The sequence below is a fragment of the Hyaena hyaena genome, unplaced genomic scaffold, assembly GCF_003009895.1.
Source record: "Hyaena hyaena isolate Hyena2069 unplaced genomic scaffold, ASM300989v1 scaffold_140, whole genome shotgun sequence".
NCBI classification, from domain to species: Eukaryota; Metazoa; Chordata; class Mammalia; order Carnivora; family Hyaenidae; genus Hyaena; species Hyaena hyaena.
This window is the reverse complement of record NW_024080772.1, coordinates 1,581,210-1,601,512: the sequence shown is the minus strand read 5'-3', so window position 1 is coordinate 1,601,512 and position 20,303 is coordinate 1,581,210. Positions and strand designations below refer to the sequence as shown.

The window sequence follows — 20,303 nt, the reverse complement described above, 5'->3', positions numbered from 1 at the left end:
CTGCAGGAGCATTGTGACTGGCTCTGGGGTTGACAGAAAGGCTTTGGGAAATGGTTTTGGTTTTGCTTTGGTTTGGGTTCCGTAAGGTGAAAGCAAATCTGGCTGCAGAAAGGCTCTGAAGGTAGAGAGCACCTTCCTCCGCCCCAGGAAAAGACCAAAAGGCGTGAGCTAAAGTCACATTTTGTGCCTTGCTCTCCCCGCAGCCAGATTTCATCAGAAAGAACACCCTCCCCTGGGAGAGGTACAGGCCACAGGCTGCCTCTTGGCCCAGTCTCCGGAGATGTTACCACAGACAGTATGATCTCCCCGGCCTTGAACAGCACACAGCAGCTCTCCCCATCCAGCTGAGGCCAGGGCTGCCCTGAGCTCGTCTCATCACCCCCAGCAAGGCCCAGGAAAGGCGGGACAGAAGCCCCCCGGGAGGCAGGGTCTTCCTCCTCCAGGTACACATGTGAGGCACCTGCTCTATCTGCCTGCTCCTCTCCCTCCCTGGGCCTTTCCCCTCATCTTACCCTCCCAACCCACCCCTCCAACAATGGGCCAGCACGTACTAGATGCCCGCTGAGGTGAGGGCCACCAGGGAGCGGGCGGGGGTCACATGCTCCACCATGGCTCCCAGGGACCGGTTGGCGGCTCTCTGGATGAACTCGCTGGTATTCCCCATCTTCTGGAGCAGGCAGCGGGTGATCTCCTCCGCCTCCTGGTCCATGTTCTTCTTCAAGGCCTGGAAGAGGTCTCCCAGGGTGCCGATGGCCAGGCGTGACACTTTGGAGCGGAGGTTGGTGACCTAGGAGAGAGATGGGAGAGGGGCCCTCTAGGACCGTCGGACCCTGCCAAGGGCTTCAGAACACATGAAGAATGGGGCACACATCACCACCCTCTCCTGCCACTTCCACCCGCATTACAGGCCTTGGCGTTGCCAAGGTAGAAACAAAAACCCTGCAGCAGCTCTGGACAAAACAGCCCTATTTTTTAACAAGTACTTTATTGTCATTGTCATAATTAATTCCACCTGTAATTTGAAATGTGAACATCTGAAATTTGGGCAACACTTAGCAAAGCACTTTTACAAATAACGTTCAATTTGGTCTTCACAAGCTACCCCTCCCCCCCACTGGAATAGTCTATTCCCAGGAAGGGGCCCCTCTGTCCCTCTGGGCCCAGCCTAGTCCCAGCTCCAGCCCCAGGGTGGAAAGTCCTTGGGAAATGTTACTTCCCTGAAGGCAGAGACCTAGCCCAGAACCCTCCAGCCCTGCTCAGGCATCTGAGTACAGAGAACAGCACCGGGCTGTGACAAACGGGCAGAGGATTCTGATTATTACAATACCCAGAGATGAGAAATAAGGACACCCCAAGCCCCAGTTTTCTAATCTGAGAAATGGGTGCTACCTCAATGGCTGAGAAATAAGCAGGGAGGCCATGTCTCAGGGAGCCATGGCCCCTCCGTGGCTGCCATATGACCCTCACCAAACAGCGGCACCAGGGAAGGGGGAGTGGCTCCAGGGAGGGCACAGTGCAGAGGACACAGGCTGTCTAGGTGGTCTCACCTCCCCGGTCACAGCCAAGGACACGTCGTGCAGCCTCCCAGCAAGGACATCTGAATGACAGGCCGCCAGGCGCTGGATGCTCACCAGGCCCTTCTCCTTCATCTGCCTGAGAAGGGAGTTCCAGGCACCTGTCACAGGCAGGTGGGGAGGAGGAGCCACCGCCCCTCCCCCACAGTAGGGGGAGAAGGGGTCTCCTCACCAGTCGCTGCTCTCCAGGCACTGGAGGGCATCCATCAGCCCCAGCTCAGGGTTCGAGAAAGGCCTCAGCTCCTTAAAGCCTCTAAGATCCATCTCCTCCTCCTCTTCTTCCCATTCGGGAGACCCCAAGGTAAGCACCGCAGGGAGTGAGTTGGCTGCACTCACAGAAAAGAGAAGGAATGAGGAGCATTTCAGCAGGCGGACCCAGGCCTGGCTGTGTCCCCCAGCCTCCCTCACACGAGGTGTGCTCAGAGAAGGGACTGGTGAGGGCCGAGAGGGCAGAGCCTGCGTTTCACCACTGGGGAGCCGTGGATGCCACCCAACACTCTACCCTTTGTCGGCCTTTTCCCTTCCCACCCTGCCAACCTGATGGTTCTGAACAAGCGGGCCTGTGATAGGCTGTTGATGTCATGTGACAAGGTGCACCGTGCCGGTGACTCACTCCCGGGTCCTGCCCTATCTGTGCTCAGGCGAGGCTCGTAAATCGGTCACGGAGGGAGCCCCTACTCACACGGGTCGTGTTCTAACCTCATCCCCACCCAGGAACCTGTGTTATCAACCTACTCTCCATCCTTTGTGAACTTGCCCACGGGCAGGGAAGTGATCCAAAGGAGGAAGCAGGGGGACAAGACAATGCAGCTAACTGGGGCCCACGTGGTCAAGACGTGGCCACACTGGCAGGGACTGCTGAAAAGCAGGGATGTTGTTTAAAAATCAGGTCATGTTTTCTAGGCTCTCCTTTCTTGGGGATGGGTGCCAGAATAATACGATCCTAGCAGAAAAGGAAGGCAGTTTAGCCATCTATCTGGTCCAATGCCCAAATCACAGCATTGAGGCCTCAGAGGTTGGGCCCCTCCTCCCACAGTCCCCTCCACGGAGCCACGACAAGAGGGTCTGCTCTGAACCCAGAGCTGTCACTGCCACCCCTCACTTCCTGGCTACTTCTTTTCAGAGACTCACTGCTATTGGCATAATTTTCACTGTGGCACATCCAGGAGGCCCTAGGCAGATCTGAGTCGACACAGGAATCCTTTACTTAAAGTCCGGACAAAAGATCTCATTCCTGGATTCTCCTCTCAGCTTCGCCATTGGATAAGAGTCATTAGCCAAAATCTTAGTCCCCTATGGGCCACCATCACCTTAAATCAACTTAGGGGACTTTGGTTCACTGGGTCTCAGTCCTGTTGTCTTTAAAATAAATGGGGTGGATTATCTACATCAATATCTCCTAAGTATCAACCATTCAATTACCACTTTCACAATTAATTGCCATATCTCTTGATTACCTATAATTTTATTTATACGGCATTTTTCTTCAAGCTGACTCACTTTTTGAATCTTAAATAAGTTTATTCTAAAGGGAAATTTATGCAATTGCTGCTGTAATTGGCAAACAAATATTATTTTGTCATAGAATATGATATTTGCAAGAAAAGTAGAAGGGCGTTATAAACTCTAGCTATCAAATTATTGCCAGTTTCTGATGCCTCAAGGCAGAAGGAAGATCTCTTTGTTTAAAAAGGAAATTCCAAATCTGAGAGGCATGCTAAAGACCAGCACCAAATTAAGACTTTCTACTTGACAGAATCAAAATGATAGAAAGAGGTTGGAAAAGAAGGGTGAGTCAGTATTATTTGTGGCACCAAAAAGGTGTTCTATCCCACCACCTTGTTCCCACCACATCCCACACTTGAAGAAACTCTGAACCAGGCTGGTTGTTTTCAAATGTTCTTTAGTAGCAAAATCTTTCAAATTTGAACTCTAAAAGTGGATACGCAATTAACAAAAAAGTGAGGCAAAGTAGACGCCGCTTGGGAAGAATGGGGTCAGAGCCTCTTTTGTCCCTTGGCACCATCCTGAGCATCCCACGGGACGTTTGGATGCTGACATCCCAGGCTGTAACCAGCCCTATCCAACCCTGACACTTTATAAGGCAAACTATAGGAGCCCAACGTATTCACGATCTGCCCTCTTCCTCTTCCTGATGTTCCGAGCTACTCTCGTGGATACTTTTCCCCAGCATCTGTGGTCCTGTGCACTGGTGAGCCCCCTAGGACATGTCATGCAGGCTGGACACACCTGCCCTTCTCCCTGTAATTCCAGTTGCAATTCCCTGGGTCTCCAGTCTGGCCCGTAGATGCTTTTGACTCCCACGCTATTCCTCTCTCTCTGGCAAGATGATCGTACCTCAGGCCACCCTCTACTCTACTGTGGGTAATGGGAAGAAGCAGAGCAGTCCAGGTCACCTTTGCCATGCCCCAAAGCATCCCAAGGCAGTGCAGTGAGAGGGATGTGTGTCCCCCAGCCAGCTGGTCTGGCCCCTACCTGAAGCATGGCGTGCAAAGCTGGGCTCCTGCTTGCTGACAGGGATGCTGGGCAGTGAGGCCCGGTTGGCCCGCTTCCTGAGGGCGACACCCATGTTTCTTCGTGGGATGCTCAGCCCAGTGGGCACAGACAAGGTCCCACTGCCCCGAAGGGGAAGGAGGCCTGTGGAGGCAGAGAAAGTCCTAGGATGGAGCTAGTCCTGCCTGTCCTGAGCCCCAGTGTCTTCCTTTTGGCCCATCCATGGTTCCCTGTCCGGTATGAAGATGGGGAGCACAGCAGCTGTGGGTGGTCCCTCTCTTGCCCAGGGGTTGGCCAAGAGCTCTCCCCAGCCTGAGGGAATCCTGCCCAAGGCACCCAGTACCTTCCTTCATCAGGGCTCTCCGGGAGCCCAGGCTCTGGGAAGCAAGCTCCCTCTCCCTCTCCGGTTCCTTTGCCCTCTGCAACTCCAACTCCTTCATCTGCCTCAGCCGCATCTTCTCCTGGGCAGACTTGGAGATGGTGACCTGGATCTGGCACAAGGTCAAGGCAAACTCCATTACCCTGAGGACCCAACTATGTTTCCTGTGCCTTCATTTATTCGATCGTTAGGAATGTGAGTGGCTTCTATGTGCCGTCACTGTACTGGGAGTGAACAAAACCACCAAGACCTTGCTCCCTAAGGACGGCCATGGAGTGGAGAGACAGCAAACAGGCCAATCTCAAACATCAGGCAATATGTATTAGAATAGTATGGGACAGAGGGTGATGGGGCTTCCATTTTAAGTAGGAAGACCCAGAGGGACTCCCTGAGGAGGTGAAATTTAAGCAGAGACAGGAATGAAATAAGGGAGCAGGGGTCATGCAGATTTCTAGGGGAGAAGTGTGCTAAGCAGAGGGAATAGAATGCAAAGGCCCTGAGGCTGGATGTGCTGGACATGGTTGGGGGCGGTGAGGATACTGGCTGGAGCGCTCCAATCAGAGGATAGTAGGACACGGGGTGGAAGGTGGCAGAGGTGGGAAGAGTCTCAGTGCACCAGGCACCATGGGCCATGCGGGGGAGTTGGACTTGTCCTCTGGAGGACACAGCAAGCCACTGATGTTCTGAGCACAGAAAGTGACATGATATGACTTCCATGGTGGGGTGGCGGGGGGGAGGGGGCAGTGCAGAGTTCCCCTAAGTGTTATTGTTTTTTTAGCTTTATATTTGGAACTTAAGATTTACAAGAAGTTGCAAAATAGAGCCAAGAGTTTCCATGTGTGGGGCTTGCGCTAGCATAGTGAGAATGAAGATGACAAAGTGACCTGATTCTGGACATGTCCTAAGAGTAGGGCGCACCACTTTTGCTGTTATATGAGATGTAGGGAGACAGAGAAAGAGCAGAGGCAAGGGTGGGCCCAAGATTTTCAGCCAGTGTAGCTGGAAGGCTCCCACTCACTGAGAGGGGACCCTGGGAAAAGAGATTTGGGGGGTAAAGATTCAACAGTTGAGTTTTGGGTAAGGGAAGTTTGAAATATAATTAGATATCTAAATGGAAATGCAGAGTATCTAGTATATTACTAGTGAATACACACTTAGTTATATAATTTAACTGCTTCTGGATCCAGGGAAAGTCCAGGCCAGACAGGGAAATTTGGGAGCCCTCAGCATATAGATGCCACTTAATGCCTGGCCTGGATCAGGTCACGGGGGATTAGTGTAAATAGACCAGAGGCCAGAGGTCTGGGGCCTCCAGTGTGTAGAGGGCACGTAGATGAGAAGGAGCCAGCCAAGAAGGACCGGGAAGGAATGAAATCTGATGGAGGCAGAGAACCAAGAAGGAAGCCATCCCCTCGCTTCCCTCCCAAAGTGAAGACTTCAAGAAGGACAAGCCACCAAAGCCACTGGCGGGTCAGGGTGGAGGAGGACTAGGCTGTGCTGCACGTGGGAGATGGAGGTCACCGGTGGCCTGGGAGTGGGCAGTGTCACTGGGGGCAGTGGGGCCCAAACCAACTGCAGTGGACTCAGGACAGAATGGATACAGACAAGGGAATAGTTTTGATTTCTGAAGAATATAGAAATAACAGAGAGCTGAGATGCTGATTGGAGTGGTCCAATTTCAAGGAGGATGTTGTTAACACAAGAGCAGGGAGCAATCCAGGGGCTGGGGTGTGGATGGATGATGCCGTAACAACAGGAGGCGGGGATGCCGGGAAGCGAGGTGCCCGTAGGGGTGAAGTTATCATGAGACCCAAGGTCTCATGGTGGATGTGAGTGGCCACGGTGGGGTCGGTGGTGAGGTCATCTCACAGCCCTGAATCATTCTGCCTTCATTTCATGTCCTGGCGTCCTCCTGGCTGGCGTGGGAGGGCTGTGGCACCTGGACCTTACCATCATCATCATCACGGGATCCTAACATAGTGCACGCACGTAGCAGGGCTTTCTGTACTTTTATACCTCCACTTCAGAGACTGAGCACAGATCTCCCGTAACAGTGACTCTTCAAGTTTTACTAAATTCATCCAGACCAGGGAAGAGAATCGTCTGGACCAAGGTCACCTTAGAAGTGCAAGGTATTTGTCAGCCTGTCAAGCACAGCCTTTGGCTTATCTGCCTCTGAGTCAGCGGCCTCTCAGTTGCTATATTGGGTGTTGGTTCAAATTACTCGGCTTGGTTCACCTAAGCCCCTCTGTACTCTCCACATCCTGCTTCCTTCCGAACCATGTGTGACCTCCTTCTGCTCTCTCTTCCTCCCTCTTCTCACCCCTCAGATGCCCGCTGTACTCTGCCTTTCACTTAGCCAGCCACCCCCGCCCCCCACGCTTCTCTCTCTCTTTCCTGTTTCTCTTTCTTTCTTCAGTCCTCATCCCCAAACCATCTACAGGTTCTAGCCTTAAGCGCCAGGGTAGCTGCCTCAGGGCTCCTTCTTGCCCTACTCAAGCTGGCCCCGCTTTTATGTATTTCAGAAACATGCTTGTGTTCAGCCAGTGGTCCACTCTGACCCCAACTTTCTCCTCCCCTCGCTTTCCAGATACCTTAGTACTGCTCTCCTTCTGGTCCTCTTCTCTGAGCAAGGGGCGGGCTTCTTTGGCATGGATGAAGGAAAAGGCTGTCAGCGTAGGAGCAGACTGAGATGAAGGCAGGGCAGGCTTCTTGGGGGCGGCAGACCTGTCTCTGGCAGGTGGAGCTGAAGGTTTTGGCTCTGAGGGGTCAAGAACAAGAGTACAGCTGAGGACACCCAGCACCTTGAAGCAGTACTCACCCCTCTGGGCAGTCCCTGGGGCCCTAGGACCCTGTGGTTGGTATAACACATTACTGCCTGAGACTGCCTCTCTCCATTGTTCTGCCCGATGCTTCCTTGGTGGTGAAAGACCAAGTTACATTTACTCTGCAGAACAGCACTGGCAGGCATAGAATGTTCTCCTCCTTTCATTTATTCATCCATCCATCCATCCATCCATCCAATAACTACTGTGCACCTTATTGTAAAACAAGAAAGGGAGAGAGGAAGTATGGGCAGGAAACAGGGGGCAGGTCTGTTACTAAGAAGTTTAAGATATTTCCTGTGAGTATAAGTCTATCTTACCTGGAAGGTATGCCCCTCAGGAAGAGAGAAAATGAAATGAGCCCTCTTACCACACAGCATGCAGAGACGAGAGAACCAACCAATGCTAGTCCAACCCTCTCACTGTATAAACAGGAAACCTGAGACCCAGTAACCTTCCGATGCTCTTGTGATTGATACGATACAAATTCATTTCCAAATGACATCAAATCACTAGTATCTCTTTGTTAATCCAGAGTTCCCTAATCAGTGAATTTCCAAAGTATGTTGTCTTGGGGCGCCTGGGTGGCTCAGTCAGTTAAGCGTCGGACTTCAGCTCAGGTCATGATCTCACGGTTCGTGGGTTCAAGCCCTACGTCGGGCTTTGTGCTGACAGCTCAGAGCCTGGAGCCTGCTTCAGATTCTGTGTCTCCCTAGCTCTCTGACCCTCCCCTGCTCACACTGTCTCTCTCTCAGAAATAAATAAAACATTAAAAAATTGTTTTAAAAGTATGTTGTCTTGTGATGGAGGCAGGACAGGAGTACATTAGTTTTCTTTTAATGAAAGAAATGTTAACTGGGTTCTCCTGTTCACAAAGTTTGGAGCTCACTGTCCTCGGGTGAACCTGAGTATAAGGAGTCCACTGGAATGGGGAACATCATCTGGGCCTGCCTAAGGCTGGAGGGGATGTCTTGAATCTGGGGCCCCCAGTAGGGCTCCTGGGTTATCCTGGACCCCTGCCCAGCCCGTGCCTTCTCCCAAGGATCCGTATGCCTGCATCCCAGAGAAGGATCAAGGGCCAAGATGGAAGAGGGATGAAGCCTCCATTTGCCCAAAAGTAAAGGGCAGGGCAGAGGACAGATATCCAGGTACCAGCCAACCAGGGCAAGGACTGCAGGATGCCACAAGAGTTGGGAGGCCCTCAGCTTCAGACAGTACCACATGAGCTCCTTCTATGTGGTAGGCATGTTACACGTATTGGGCAATGTCATCCCCAGCTGACAGCTGGAGGGTCAGAAGGCCCTCAAAGGACTTTACTACTTAGCATCCCCTCTCCTCACCTCCATCTCCAAGGGATTCCTAAAAAACCTTGTCTGAGCAGCCTGGCCCCTGCCACCAAGCCCCTGGGGACCTGGTTCTCAAGCAGCAAGCTCGCGATGCAGACCAAGGAGACAAACTGAGGTCTCCCGGCCCAAAGCCCTCTGACAGCACACGCAAGGGAAGCTGTTGAGGGATGCTGTGGGTGCCAGTGGCTGTCAGAGCAGACTGCCCAAGGTCACCCACTGCAGCCCAGCCAGAGCCACTGGAGAAGCAGCCACCACAGAGGTTTATTTCTCTTGGGCTCAGCTCGAGTCCTCACCCTGGGGCTTCTTGGGCAACAGCCTCCCCCTCACCAACTGACCCACCCTCTGAGCTGTAAGGAGCAGCCTGCCCGAAAGCTGGACCGGGAGTCTGCCCCCTCCTGTGGGTCAGCAGTGGCCTCCAGCCCTCCCCCCAGGCTTGGGGTGCTCTGTCCAGATCCCCACACCCAACCTGCCCAGGGCTCAGCCTCCCTCCTCTTTACAGAGTGAAGTCACCGGGCTGGAGAGCCTCCTGCTCCCTCTTCTGAAGTCTCTCTGCACCTTGGCCTCCCACTGGCCGCCCAGTCGGCTGTATTCCTCTGACACCGAAACCTTCCAGGACCAACCGACTAAGGGGTTCACGGGATGTGGCTTCATTTCTCACTCAGCCTGGTGAGGAGCATTCTCCTCTACTTGCTTAAACCCATGCAGAGGCAGCCCCTTGATGTGTCAGAAGCTCTGTGTTTGGAGCCATGCAGACCCGCACGCATATATGACAGGACTGAGACTGGGGACAAAGTCCGGCCTGCAGAGCCTCGGTGCATCCACTCCTCTGTCACACAGGCTCTGCGCCTTCTCTCTCAGCTGGGCTCCTCGTGAAGCTACATGAGCTGGTGTAGATCCACATGCCGGGCACAGCGCAGGGGCTGCTGCATCCCCCCCCCCTCCCAACAAGTGGCACTGCCAGTGGCTTCAGCTTCTCCATCTGTGAAATGAGGGGCTCAGGTCCAAAGTGCTCAGGCCTATTCTAACCCCAATTCCGACCCCACACCCAGTCCAGGAGGCAGGGAGTTGAATAAATAGCAAGTGAGAGTGCACAGCGGGGGTACGTACCCAGAGATTTAGGGGTCTTCTCCCGAGGCCCACTCTCCCGAACCAACCTTAAAGAAACAGGGGAGAAAAAAGCACCATGAGAGACAAGTAGGAGCCCCTGCTGTGAGGGGCCCGAGTAGCCCCAGATGGGGCAGTGGGTTCAACGGGGTGCCCTGGGGAGGGACTGTGAGTGGCCCTATAAAGAGGCTCTTGGCTAGGAGTTCAAAGCTGTGGGAGATGTAGCTCTGTCTGGAAAGTCAAGGGTGGGCTGACCAGGAGGCCAGATCAGGCCAGGCTGGGTCCAGACACCGCAGACACTGCCTCTGCTCCGCCAGGCGCCCACAGCCTCTCCCTGCGCTTCCCACAGCAGCCCCTGCCCCAGTGTGCACAGCCCTCTATAGTCGCCAAAGCGTCCTTTTGTAACTCAGCTCTCATGGCACTTCCACACCAAAAGTCCTTCAGCGGCACCTCATGCTTCAGGATAAAGCTCACAGTCCTTAGTTTCACACGCGGGGCCCTGGTGTCCCACTAACCTCACCTGCCCGTGTCATATAAGCACCGGTGCCGCCGTGCAAAACCCCTGTGGTTTGTGAATGCCTCCATCGCTCCCTTTTCATCTCCCAAACTCTCCGTCAGCCTTCAAAGCTCAGCTCAGGCTTCACCTCCTCCAGGAAGGCTTCCTAGCCTAATTGAGATCATTTTCCACTGCGCTCCCCAGAACAATGGGCAGCCTTCTACCTTAGTACTTACCTCACTAGACTTTGATTCAGTGGTTTTCTTATAAATCTCTCTCATGAGCTCCTGGAACACAGAGACTGTCTTGTTCGGCTTTGTTTCCGCAGCACCTGGCACATAGTAGGTGCTTACTAGCTCTTAAGTAACTGGATGAATGCATGGATGGATGGATAAATACGTGAATGAATGAAAGAAATGGTAACGGAGGCTCCTTCCCACCTATTTGCTAGCCTCACAGAGTTAATGGAGAAAAATCCATGTCACAAGTGGACAGCAAATGAGCAGATAATTATTGTGTGACTAATCCACGCCAGGGACCAAGCTTGGCACCGTGGGAGCCGCAGAGATTTCTAGATATGGCCTCTGCCCTCTAGTACTCCAAGTTGAAGAATAGGTATGCAGTTTAAATAAAAGTTGAACAAATCAGTGGAGGGGATGTGGTCAGACAGTCCATGGGCTGGATGCTGTGTGGACAGTGCAGAGGAGGCCCTTCCCCCATCACCTCTTGGAGGAGGAAGGCAGGGAAGGCCTTAGCGCAAGGAGAGGCATGGAACTGGGGACTAAAGGGCAGTAGGCTCTGAAGGCAGGGTGAGTTCAAGGCTGGTGTTAGGGTTGGGAGGAGCCTCCCAGGGCCCTGGAGGGTCTGGAGGTGGGAAGGTTCCTGCAGGCAGCACAGGGGCCTGTGGAGTGCTGGGCTGGGTCACAGCCTGAATGGCAGACCAAGGAGACTCGTCTGTAGGCTGCTGGCACAGGAAGTCAAAAAATGTGAATCGCGTGGAAGAAGAGTACACAGGGCGGTGGATTGGACTAGATTAGGATGCAGAGCCCTGGGAGGCAAGGAGCCAAGGCTAAGAGTTGTCAGACAGGGGAGGGGGTGGGGACGGGCGCTCAAGAGGGAGCCAGTGAGTGAAAACTGAGAAGAAAGGCAGAGGCAAGGGCGGGGTGGTGGCTTTTGTGTTTTCTCTTCTTTACGGAAGATAGATCGGGTGGGATGTGGCGATCTGTTAGGACAGAAGGCAAGGGGAGCAAGAGCCAAAGATGAAGCCAAAATTGGAAGATGGAAGAGAAGGCCTGCATCTTGGTGGAAATCGGGAGGTGATTTGGGGAAACATGAGGTGCCCCATCTGTGTGGCCGGGACGGGGACAGCCTCCCTCTCTCTGACATGGTGAGACTGGAGTCGCCCAACAGAAGGATGGGAATGCAGAGCTTGACTCGAGGGAGACCTCAGGGCAGAGCAGGGCATGAGGAAGACACCCATCCCTGGAGGCCACGGCACAGACAGGACTCCCCAGGGGGAGAAGAGGAGACGGGCACAGAGTGCCGGGAACAAACTTTAGGAATGGTCACATTTATGAGGCGGATGAAGGAGAGCGCCAGGGAGGCGGCCCGGAAGGTCTTGTTACAGAAGGTCGAGAAGCAGGTTTCAAAGTCCGGAAAGCAAGGGAGGAGAAGACTCCAAGAACATCAACGCCTCACGTGATGTGAAGTCAAGAGCAATGAGATGCGAGTAAAGGTCCCAGGTCTGGGGCTGGAGAGTCCTTCCAGCCACCAGGGACAGCTCTGAGGGGAGAAGGGGTAGATGTCTGAGCAGAAAGGAGGAAGGGCCCGATGTGAGGAGGTAGAGGTCGATGGGGCAGGCCACCAACTGAGCAGAGAGCTCCAACCCAGGAGCAGGCCTGCGCTCCCCCGGGTTGGGAAGGAGGCAGACATGTATATGGACAGAAGGGAAGGCAGTTTGGGAGATGGAGGGGTGAGGAGGCCTGAGAGATATGGGGGGCTTCGGTACAGCAGGCCCCAAAGGTATGCAGGAAGTGAGGTCCTCCCTCTTCCTCTGTCTCTCTGTCTCTGTCTCTGTCTTTCTCTCTCTCTCTCTCTCTCACACACACACACACACACACACACGTACACACAAGAAAGCTTGTAATTTTAGTATCCATTAATTAAGAAAATACATAATAATAAGGAGCTACCACGAATACACCTTGTATTTTTTCATCACCACAGCAGCCACAGACGAGAAACTGGTGGAAGACAGAGGCTGAGACATTGTCTACTAAGCCCAGACCACCCGGCCCACCTTGGCCTCCTCAGGTCCGTGGCTCATGGGAGAGCCAGGCCCTTCACACACGCAGTCCCCCAGAGCTCTGCCCCGGCGTGGAGGCTCAGCGGATCTTGGAGGGATAGGAGAGGGGACTGCAAGGTAATTTTGGCTTAGGGCAGCTTACCGTGTGCAGGGGACCCTCAGGGCCGTGAGGACACCCTGGCCTGGAGGCTGGAGGCTAGGAAGGGAGCCAGGTGCATGGGAGGAGGTCCCAGCAGACACCCCTGCTTTCGGGATGGGCGGGATCACAACACCTCCCAGCGACTTGTGCATCTTCTCATCACTGCAGTGCAGGTATTGCCTGGAGATCTGCACCTGGGAGTGGAGGTTGGGGGAAGGTTCTGGATGCTCACTTCCCAGGGACCTCACACAGGGTGGTCCCTTTTGTCAGGAGCCACGTGGGGTGGCCGGCAGTGCCGGGAAGTGTGCTCTGGTTTCTCTTTGCAGCCACACAGCCCTAGAACTCCCCAGAAAGCTCAGGGTTTCCTTACCACTCCAAGAAAGAAGACTGGCCAGGGGCCGCCCTCACCCCTACTTCCTTTTTGTTGTTTGTTTTTCTGTTCTTGTCATTTCAGGAAATCCTAGAACATCAGAGCTGAAAGGGGTCTTCAAAAATATATGGTCCAGTGTCTTCTTTTTACAGATGTGCAAACCAGTCCCAGAGAGGAAGGTGACCGGCCCGAGGTCACACAGCCAGTGAGGGGCAGAGTGGAAACCAGGGCCCAAGTCTCCTGAGTTTTAGCCCAGCCTTCTTGCCCCTCAGCCTATATGGGGAGGGTCAGAAACGTGAGGAATTCTGGAACATGCAGACCAGAGAAGTGTAGGACTGGTGGTCACACAGCCCTGGGGCAGTCAGCTGGAGCTCGCAGGCTGGCCATGAAGCTCTGGGAAGCTGCCGGGAAGATGAAATGAGGACCCTGAACCCCATCCTTGAGGGATGGGAGCCCCTCGGACACCATCTGAGAAGCTCAGGGCTCCGGAACCCGGAATGGTAAAGAATGGAAAGACAGAAGGACCGAGAGGTAAAACTCAGAGCAGTGGAGCCACCTCACCTCCTGGGCTCCGGGTCTCAGCTCCTGGGGACCCTGGCTGCTCCCAGGCGGGTCCAGACCCTTCTCCTTGGCTTCTCCAGCCTCGGGGGTGGTGGGGATGCTCTGGATGGGAGGCATCGGCCTGGGCACCCTCAGCAGCCTCTGGGAGGTGGCCCGGGGGATGGTGCTCCTCAGAGGAACTCCTCTGGGGCCTCCCACAGGATCCAGAGAGACTGTGCTGGGTGAGGATGAGGAATCAGTTAGTCCCAGGAGCACGGGCTGGGGGCAGTTCAGATACTGGCAGTAGAGATGGAAGCCAGGCCAGGGACAGAAGGAGATCCACCCCTGTGCCACCCCCACCACCAGGCTGAGCAAGGAGACGGTCCTGAGGGCCTGCTCCCCCTCCTATAAAATTTGGTAGAAAGGGCCAAATTCACCTAGTTAAAATTCAGAGGCAGGGATGCCTGGTGGCTCAGTCAGTTAAGTGTCTGACTCTTGATTTCAGCTCAGGTCACGATCTCATGGTTTGTGAGTTTGATCCCGCTCTGGGCTCTGTGCTGACAGTGAAGAGCCTGCTTGGGCTTCTCTCTCTCTCTCTCTCTCTCTCTCTCTCTCTCTCTCCCCCTCCCCAGCTTGCATGTGTTCTCCCTCCCTCTCCCTCTCTCTCAAAGTAAACAAATAAACTTTTTTTCCTTAAATAAAATAAAATTTGGAGGCAGGCTGGGCAGGAAGGGAAATATACCAGTACTAGACTAGGAGTGAGGAGAGAGGGGTCCAGTCCTGGCTAGAAGCTGTGTTGTGTGACCTTGGGCACGCCTCTGACTCCCCATTTGCTCTTCCGTAAGATGCAAGTAGTTACCTCATTGGGTTGTCCAAACATTCAATGACATAACTTACATAAAATGTCAAGAAAGTACCTGGCACACAGTAGGTGCCCATAAATTTCTTCTGTTCCCCCTTCCTTTTCAGCCAATGCTGTGGAGGGTTAGCTGTTCTGATGCGGGGGGCACCCTGACCTAGTCTACAAGCAGACCGCTACACTTTCAGCCCTGCTATCAGTACCTCCTGTGCCCCGCAGACATCATCCCTGCACCTTGCCCCACCCCCTGCCATCCCTACAGTAAGGAGCTCAGGATTGTCTTTGCAAATTTTTTGGTGGTGGTGAAAACACCTGGCGTTGAACTTTCGAGGGCCACTTTGTCCCAGCTCCTTCAAAGTGGCTGCATCAAAACAACCAAGTCAAAATAGCTTCTCTACTCCCCTGCCCAGCCTGGCTCTGCCCTGTCCTATCATCGGTTTGTGGGGGCGGGGAAGGAGGTGAGGAGGGGTCACTACCCAGGTGGGGACGTCACCACCAGCATGCCTACCTAGGCAGTGGCGCAGAGAGGCCCACATAGCCCCAACCCAGAGTGGCGAGGGCAGCCCCAGCCCTGCTCAGGGGACTAGAGATCCCTGTCACACCACACCTGCCGAGGGACCTGATAAATCAAGATCACTTCCCGCCTGCACACCGCACAGCTCCCGTTCTTTTTCTCCTCCACCAGGACTTGGTGAAAAGAGAGGACACGCCTAGAAAAAGACTTCAGACCTCTCGGGGAGGGAGTCACTGGTCTGGCGATTCCAGAAGTGGTATGACTTGGAAATTAGTCAATTAATTCATTTAAAGGACCTCTCTGGAGAGGAGACTAGCAGGAGGCAAGGGAGGAAAAGGGGAGGTTAGCTGGGAGGCTGCGGCGGGGCCCACGCATTCCAGGGCGGACAGCTGACAGGCTCTCGGGTTCACCCTGAGCAGCTTGAAGAGAACCCGGCTGCCAGCTGCACGCCGTCTGATCCTCACAGCCAGGTAGCCTGGCATCCTGGCCTCAGGTTGGGTGGGTGGCAGGGGGGCAGGGCCCAGGGCTCACCTTGGGAAGATGATGCCAAGCCCTCTGAGAGCCTTCTTTTCTTGAGCTTGTCCTTGATCTGGGTGGTGTCCCGGGCCACACTGTTGGCCTCGGACTCCAGAGAAGGAAAGGGTGCCGGGGGTTTGGGCCCCAGAGAGAAGGCGGCAGTGTTCCCGGGGTGGCCATTCCTGGCCTGCCAGCCCTTTGGAGGGGCATCCAGCTTGAGGCTGTCGGGGTCTGCCTGTCCACACAAGAGCTGCAGTGGCTTCTCGAGCAGGACCCTCGGAGCTGGCTGGAGGGTGGCTGGGGGAGACAGAAGCAGGAGTGGCTTGGCACACAGAGCCCAAGGTGGCACCAGGCACCAGCAAAACCTTTGGTGCTGCTTCCTTGGAGCAGTCAGGACTTGCCCCATGACCCCATTCATTCAGTGTTACCATCACTCCTTGGCTCAGCTCATTCATTCAACAGTATCTGTGAAGACCTGTGTCATGAGCTACTTGAGGGAAGAAAAGGGAACTCGATATGCATCCTTATCACTGCACAGATGTGAGGCCATAAATACTTAGGGTTGGCCCCCTGCCCAGGGACCACCGTCCGGCAATCTCCAGGCTCCCGACCAATGCCCTCGATGCACCTGACTCTACCAAATGCAGACGGAAAAGGGAAGTTGAGGTGACTCAGAACAGATCGTGTTTCCATGCAGACTCTGTCAATGACTCACTCAACAAGCACTCAGGGAGCGTCTAGTATTCGTCAAGCACCATCCAAGCAGTGGAGGCACAGAGGTGTCCGTTATCACTAAAGGACTTTCAATCTATTAGAGAAATAAGATTTGTCCCCAAATGGGTCCATTACAAGGTAAAATGTGGCGTGTGCCATAACAGCGATATCAACAGAATGCTTTGTGTGTGTGGTAGTGTTCGAACTGAGCTTTAGAGCCTAGACCGTGGAAGGAACGGGGAAAACAAGCAGAGACCACTTTTTAGAATCTCTGCCACCCACAGTGCATTTTTTAGAGTGCCTTGACACAAGCCACGAGACCCACAGAAGAAGCCACGGATACTGGACAGCACCAGACCCAGCAAAGGCTGAAGTCGGTGCCAGCCACAGGCCTGCGAGGCGACTAGCCTGAAAGAGGGCGAGTAATTGGAACAAGTAAGCTCTCCATCTAGAACCCTGGGAATGGAGCCCTGCACAGAAGAGGGTCTGCAGCTGGAAGTTAGGGCAGAAAGTGGTCGGGAATCTGAATGGGCGCCCTGAAAACTTCACTGCCCTGGCGTCTGCCCCTCTAGAGGCTCCCACCTCCCCACCACGGCCCTGCGAGGTGGGGGGGGGGGGGAGCAGCAGATCCGGTCTTCCTGGGGCTCATGGGCTCCCCCGGGTCCTGAGGAGAGTGAGGGGCATGCTGAGATCCCCACTTCCTTGTTCCTGTGGCCCCCCCCCCCCCCCCCCCCCCCCCCCCCCCCCCCCCCCCCCCCCGCCCCGTGCATTCATCTCAGAAGCACAGAATTGAAAGGATCCACCTAAAACCAAGGGGCATGTGCAGCAGGAACCGCAGAGAGACAGGAGCTGGAGGACACAGCCAGACATCCAAACAGTGTCCTTCCTCTCTCCAGGAGGAGGCCCACGCTCTGCTCTCTGGTCACCGGTCCTCATCAGGCAGCTGATGGTGGAAGTCTAGTTCTCTGCCCCAAGTCCCCAGAGATGCCACTCAGGGCACTGGAAGGCCCTTTGGAGTGACCGAGTCACAGGCCAAGTTCCCCAACCTTACCTTCTCCGTAAGTTCCAAGCCTGGAGTCACCGCTTCTGCCCGGGAGTGCGCGGGGCCCGGCACTGGCCCGAGGGACGCTCCCGCAGTACACGGCCACCGGGGCCAGAACCTTGGCTGGGGACAGAGCACGGGAAGAGCGTCACCTTAGAGTGCACTGAGCCCGGGACTGAGGAACAGACTGTCGGAGCACTCTGTCCCTCGGGGTCTCTGTGGCCCATCCCCCCAGTCCAGAGCCTGGCCCACAGATGGGGGCCCGCCACCCCATGCCCAGCCAGCGGCGGGATACCACGATCCCCAGCAAACCCCACCACCGCACTCTTCCCAGCCCTGGATCCTTCTCACACTCACCTGTCTTCTCCCTCCAGCTTTGCTCCAGCCCCCACCCCCACCCGACCACTCCGCACCTTCTTAGCCTCCTTCATGGGCTCCCCTCCTCCACAGCCCGCCCTGCCTCTGGCCACGGCACATCTCACACTAGCTGCTCTCATGGGCCACTCCTCACTGCCGTGCCTTTAACTGTCACCCTCATGTGGTAACCCCCTGACTCGTGGCTTTGGCCCTGACCTCTCCCCACAGTAGCAAAGCAGAACATCCAATTACCTGCTCAACAACCTTCTCCTGAGGGTCCTCCAGCACCTCATCAGGGTGTCCTGCACTGACCCCTCATCTTCTCCTAAACTTCCCCCGCTCAGCAAATTGATTTTATTAATTCATATCATGGATACTCATCAAACGCTGTCAGGGACTGTGTCGCCCAGGGAGGGGGCCTGAAGGCAGGTGGGGGAGACAATGAGTAACAAGGAGCGACAATGTGGGGCCAGGAGCCCAGAGGGAGGCATCCAGAGCTGAGAGGCAGGAAGCAGGAGGGGGAGCCTCAGCTGAGCACCCACTACTTTGAGAAGTCTTGCCTCTCCTCTGTGCCCGCACAGCAGCCGGGGCATGCCCCCATCTTACCCACCCCTCTCCTTGCCTCTCCCCTCCCAGCCTCTCTGCACCCAGGCACAGGGACCACTTCCCATTCATCTTTCAAGGACCTGCACTCAGGAGGCGCTTAAATGTCAACAAGCTAGTTAGTCCTACACCCCCGTGACTCCCCCTTCCAAGCACACCGCAGGACCATCCACGGGGCCCTAACCCACCATCTGGAGAAGCCCTCACTAAGGTGCAACCCAGCACTCCCACCCCTAGGGTAGAAGGTCCTAGACCAGGAGACAGGCATCTGTTCCCTTCCCGATTCTGTCTGCTGTGTGACCTTGAGGAAATAAGTTAGCCTCTCTGAGTCTCAGTTCCCAGACTGGTAAGAGAAAGGAGTTGGACAAGACTATGGGTTTATACGGTTACATCTTCATTCTATTTCTAGATTTCTAGGTTTTTCGTAAGTTTTCAGTACTTCCCACTTCCCTACAAGAATCTAATGTCCGACAGGATCTGAAGGTGGCACTAAAATATGCATTTGCTCTCACATTAATATAGCAAAGCCCCAGGGTGCTGCTCTGCCCCTAGGTCATGACCTATTTCCTGAACTACTCTGACATTCTGGGGTCCTCTACATTCCTCCCAAGTCATCACAAGGCCCCTGTTCCACCCCCCCACCCTCCCCCCCCCCAGGGAAAAGCAGCTCTCCACCTCACCAGCATCCCGTCCATCCATGGCAGGACCTGAGGATCCCCTCACCCTCACACAGTGGGCCTGGAACCCCATCTCCTGACGCTGAGTGGCCACACTGTTCCATTATCCTGCCCTGTCAGCAGAGGGGACAGAGACACCCAGCCTTCCCTGAGGCCCCACCGCATGTCCTCTGACCATCCTGCGCTCCATCCACAAACCAGGTCAGCTCGTCAGCCAGCCCACCAGCACAGAGTGGGGCCAAAGCTCAGACAAGTTTCTTTTTTTTTTTTTTTTTTAAACTGTTAATTGGTTGGTAAGATTATTTTCGTATTCTTTTATTTTTTTTTTAATTTTTTTTTTCTGTGTTGTCAACCTTTGGGTTTTATCTTTTATTTATTTTTTTTTTTTTACAAATAGTTTATTGTCAAATTAGTTTCTACATAACACTCAGACAAGTTTCTAGAACTCTCTGAGCCTTTCCCCAGGCTAGGGAGGCCCCAGGCAAGAAACTGAGCATGGAGGGCCAGCGTAGCCGGCAGAGAGCCTGGGCCAGGGCGTGAAGGCACGGCCACCTGCCTGGCTACACCTCCCAGGCAGAGTGCAGTCCCTCACCTGGGGGGACAGCATCACGGGTGCCCATGCCCCGATCGGTGAAGGTGCCTGGGAGACTGTCCAGAGGCTGCCGCTACTTCCTAGGCTGTGAGCGCAATCCTTGGGGGTCCAGAAGTCCACAGCTTGTACTATCCAGAGACCTAGGGTAGGGAGCGGCTGAGCAAAGTCAGTACAAATAACAAACATTTTCACAAACATTTTTTAAAATGTTTATTTATGTTGAGAGAGAGAGGGAGAGAGAGAATTCCAAGGAGGCTGCATGGTGCCAGCACAGAGCCTGATGTGGGGCTCAGTCTCACAAACTGTGAAATCCTGACCTGAGCCGAAGTCAAGAGTCCCACACTTAATCGACTGAGCCGCCCAGGTGCCCCCAAATAAGAAATTTGCAGGAAGAAAATTAAATCACTTTGCAGGAAGCCCATGAGGAACTGAAATACTCTTATACTGAAGAAATCTGCTGCTGGACCAACGGACACCTCTTGTCTGGCATTCTGACTCTCTCAGACGTTCATAACATTCCAAGTTCCATGACTGTGAGCAAAGTTGATTATGAAGAGTGTCACCAAAACCCACGAACCTGGATTCGCTTGTGGCTTTGACAGGGATACCTGAGGGTCTCCGGGGAAGGCGGAATTTATCAACGTGGAGTCTGACTCTTTCTTTCTCCATTAGTTTTTATTTTCTTCAAAACTCCTTCTCTCCGGTCTCTGCCAGCCGGGCTAGAAGCTCACGACAAATGTCGAGCTTTACATCCCTGCTTATCCCTCAGAGAGCTGGTGGGGTCTCCCCAAAAATCGGCCCTCTTGTGTTCTCTCAGGATGTGCCAGTCTCCATCTG

At 54.3% G+C, this 20,303-nt stretch overlaps 1 protein-coding gene across 3 annotated transcripts in view; it reads right to left on the bottom strand.

The window, feature by feature from the left end:
* TOGARAM2 (TOG array regulator of axonemal microtubules 2) overlaps positions 1-19,494 on the bottom strand; it is a 41,138-nt gene extending 21,644 nt beyond the window's left edge. The window contains exons 1-12 of one of the 3 annotated variants that reach the window (XM_039238428.1): positions 19,467-19,494; positions 17,247-17,360; positions 15,497-15,778; positions 13,614-13,825; positions 12,686-12,876; positions 9,746-9,792; positions 7,062-7,228; positions 4,432-4,579; positions 4,071-4,232; positions 1,747-1,900; positions 1,548-1,653; positions 552-787 (exon numbers count right to left, since the gene is read on the bottom strand). In XM_039238428.1, the coding sequence (XP_039094359.1) occupies positions 552-787; positions 1,548-1,653; positions 1,747-1,900; positions 4,071-4,232; positions 4,432-4,579; positions 7,062-7,228; positions 9,746-9,792; positions 12,686-12,876; positions 13,614-13,825; positions 15,497-15,778; positions 17,247-17,360; positions 19,467-19,494 (1,847 nt within the window). The remainder of the gene's footprint in view (positions 1-551; positions 788-1,547; positions 1,654-1,746; positions 1,901-4,070; positions 4,233-4,431; positions 4,580-7,061; positions 7,229-9,745; positions 9,793-12,685; positions 12,877-13,613; positions 13,826-15,496; positions 15,779-17,246; positions 17,361-19,466) is intronic. The other 2 variants (XM_039238430.1, XM_039238431.1) reach the window with 2 other exon arrangements.
* Between the last annotated feature and the right edge of the window lie 809 nt (positions 19,495-20,303).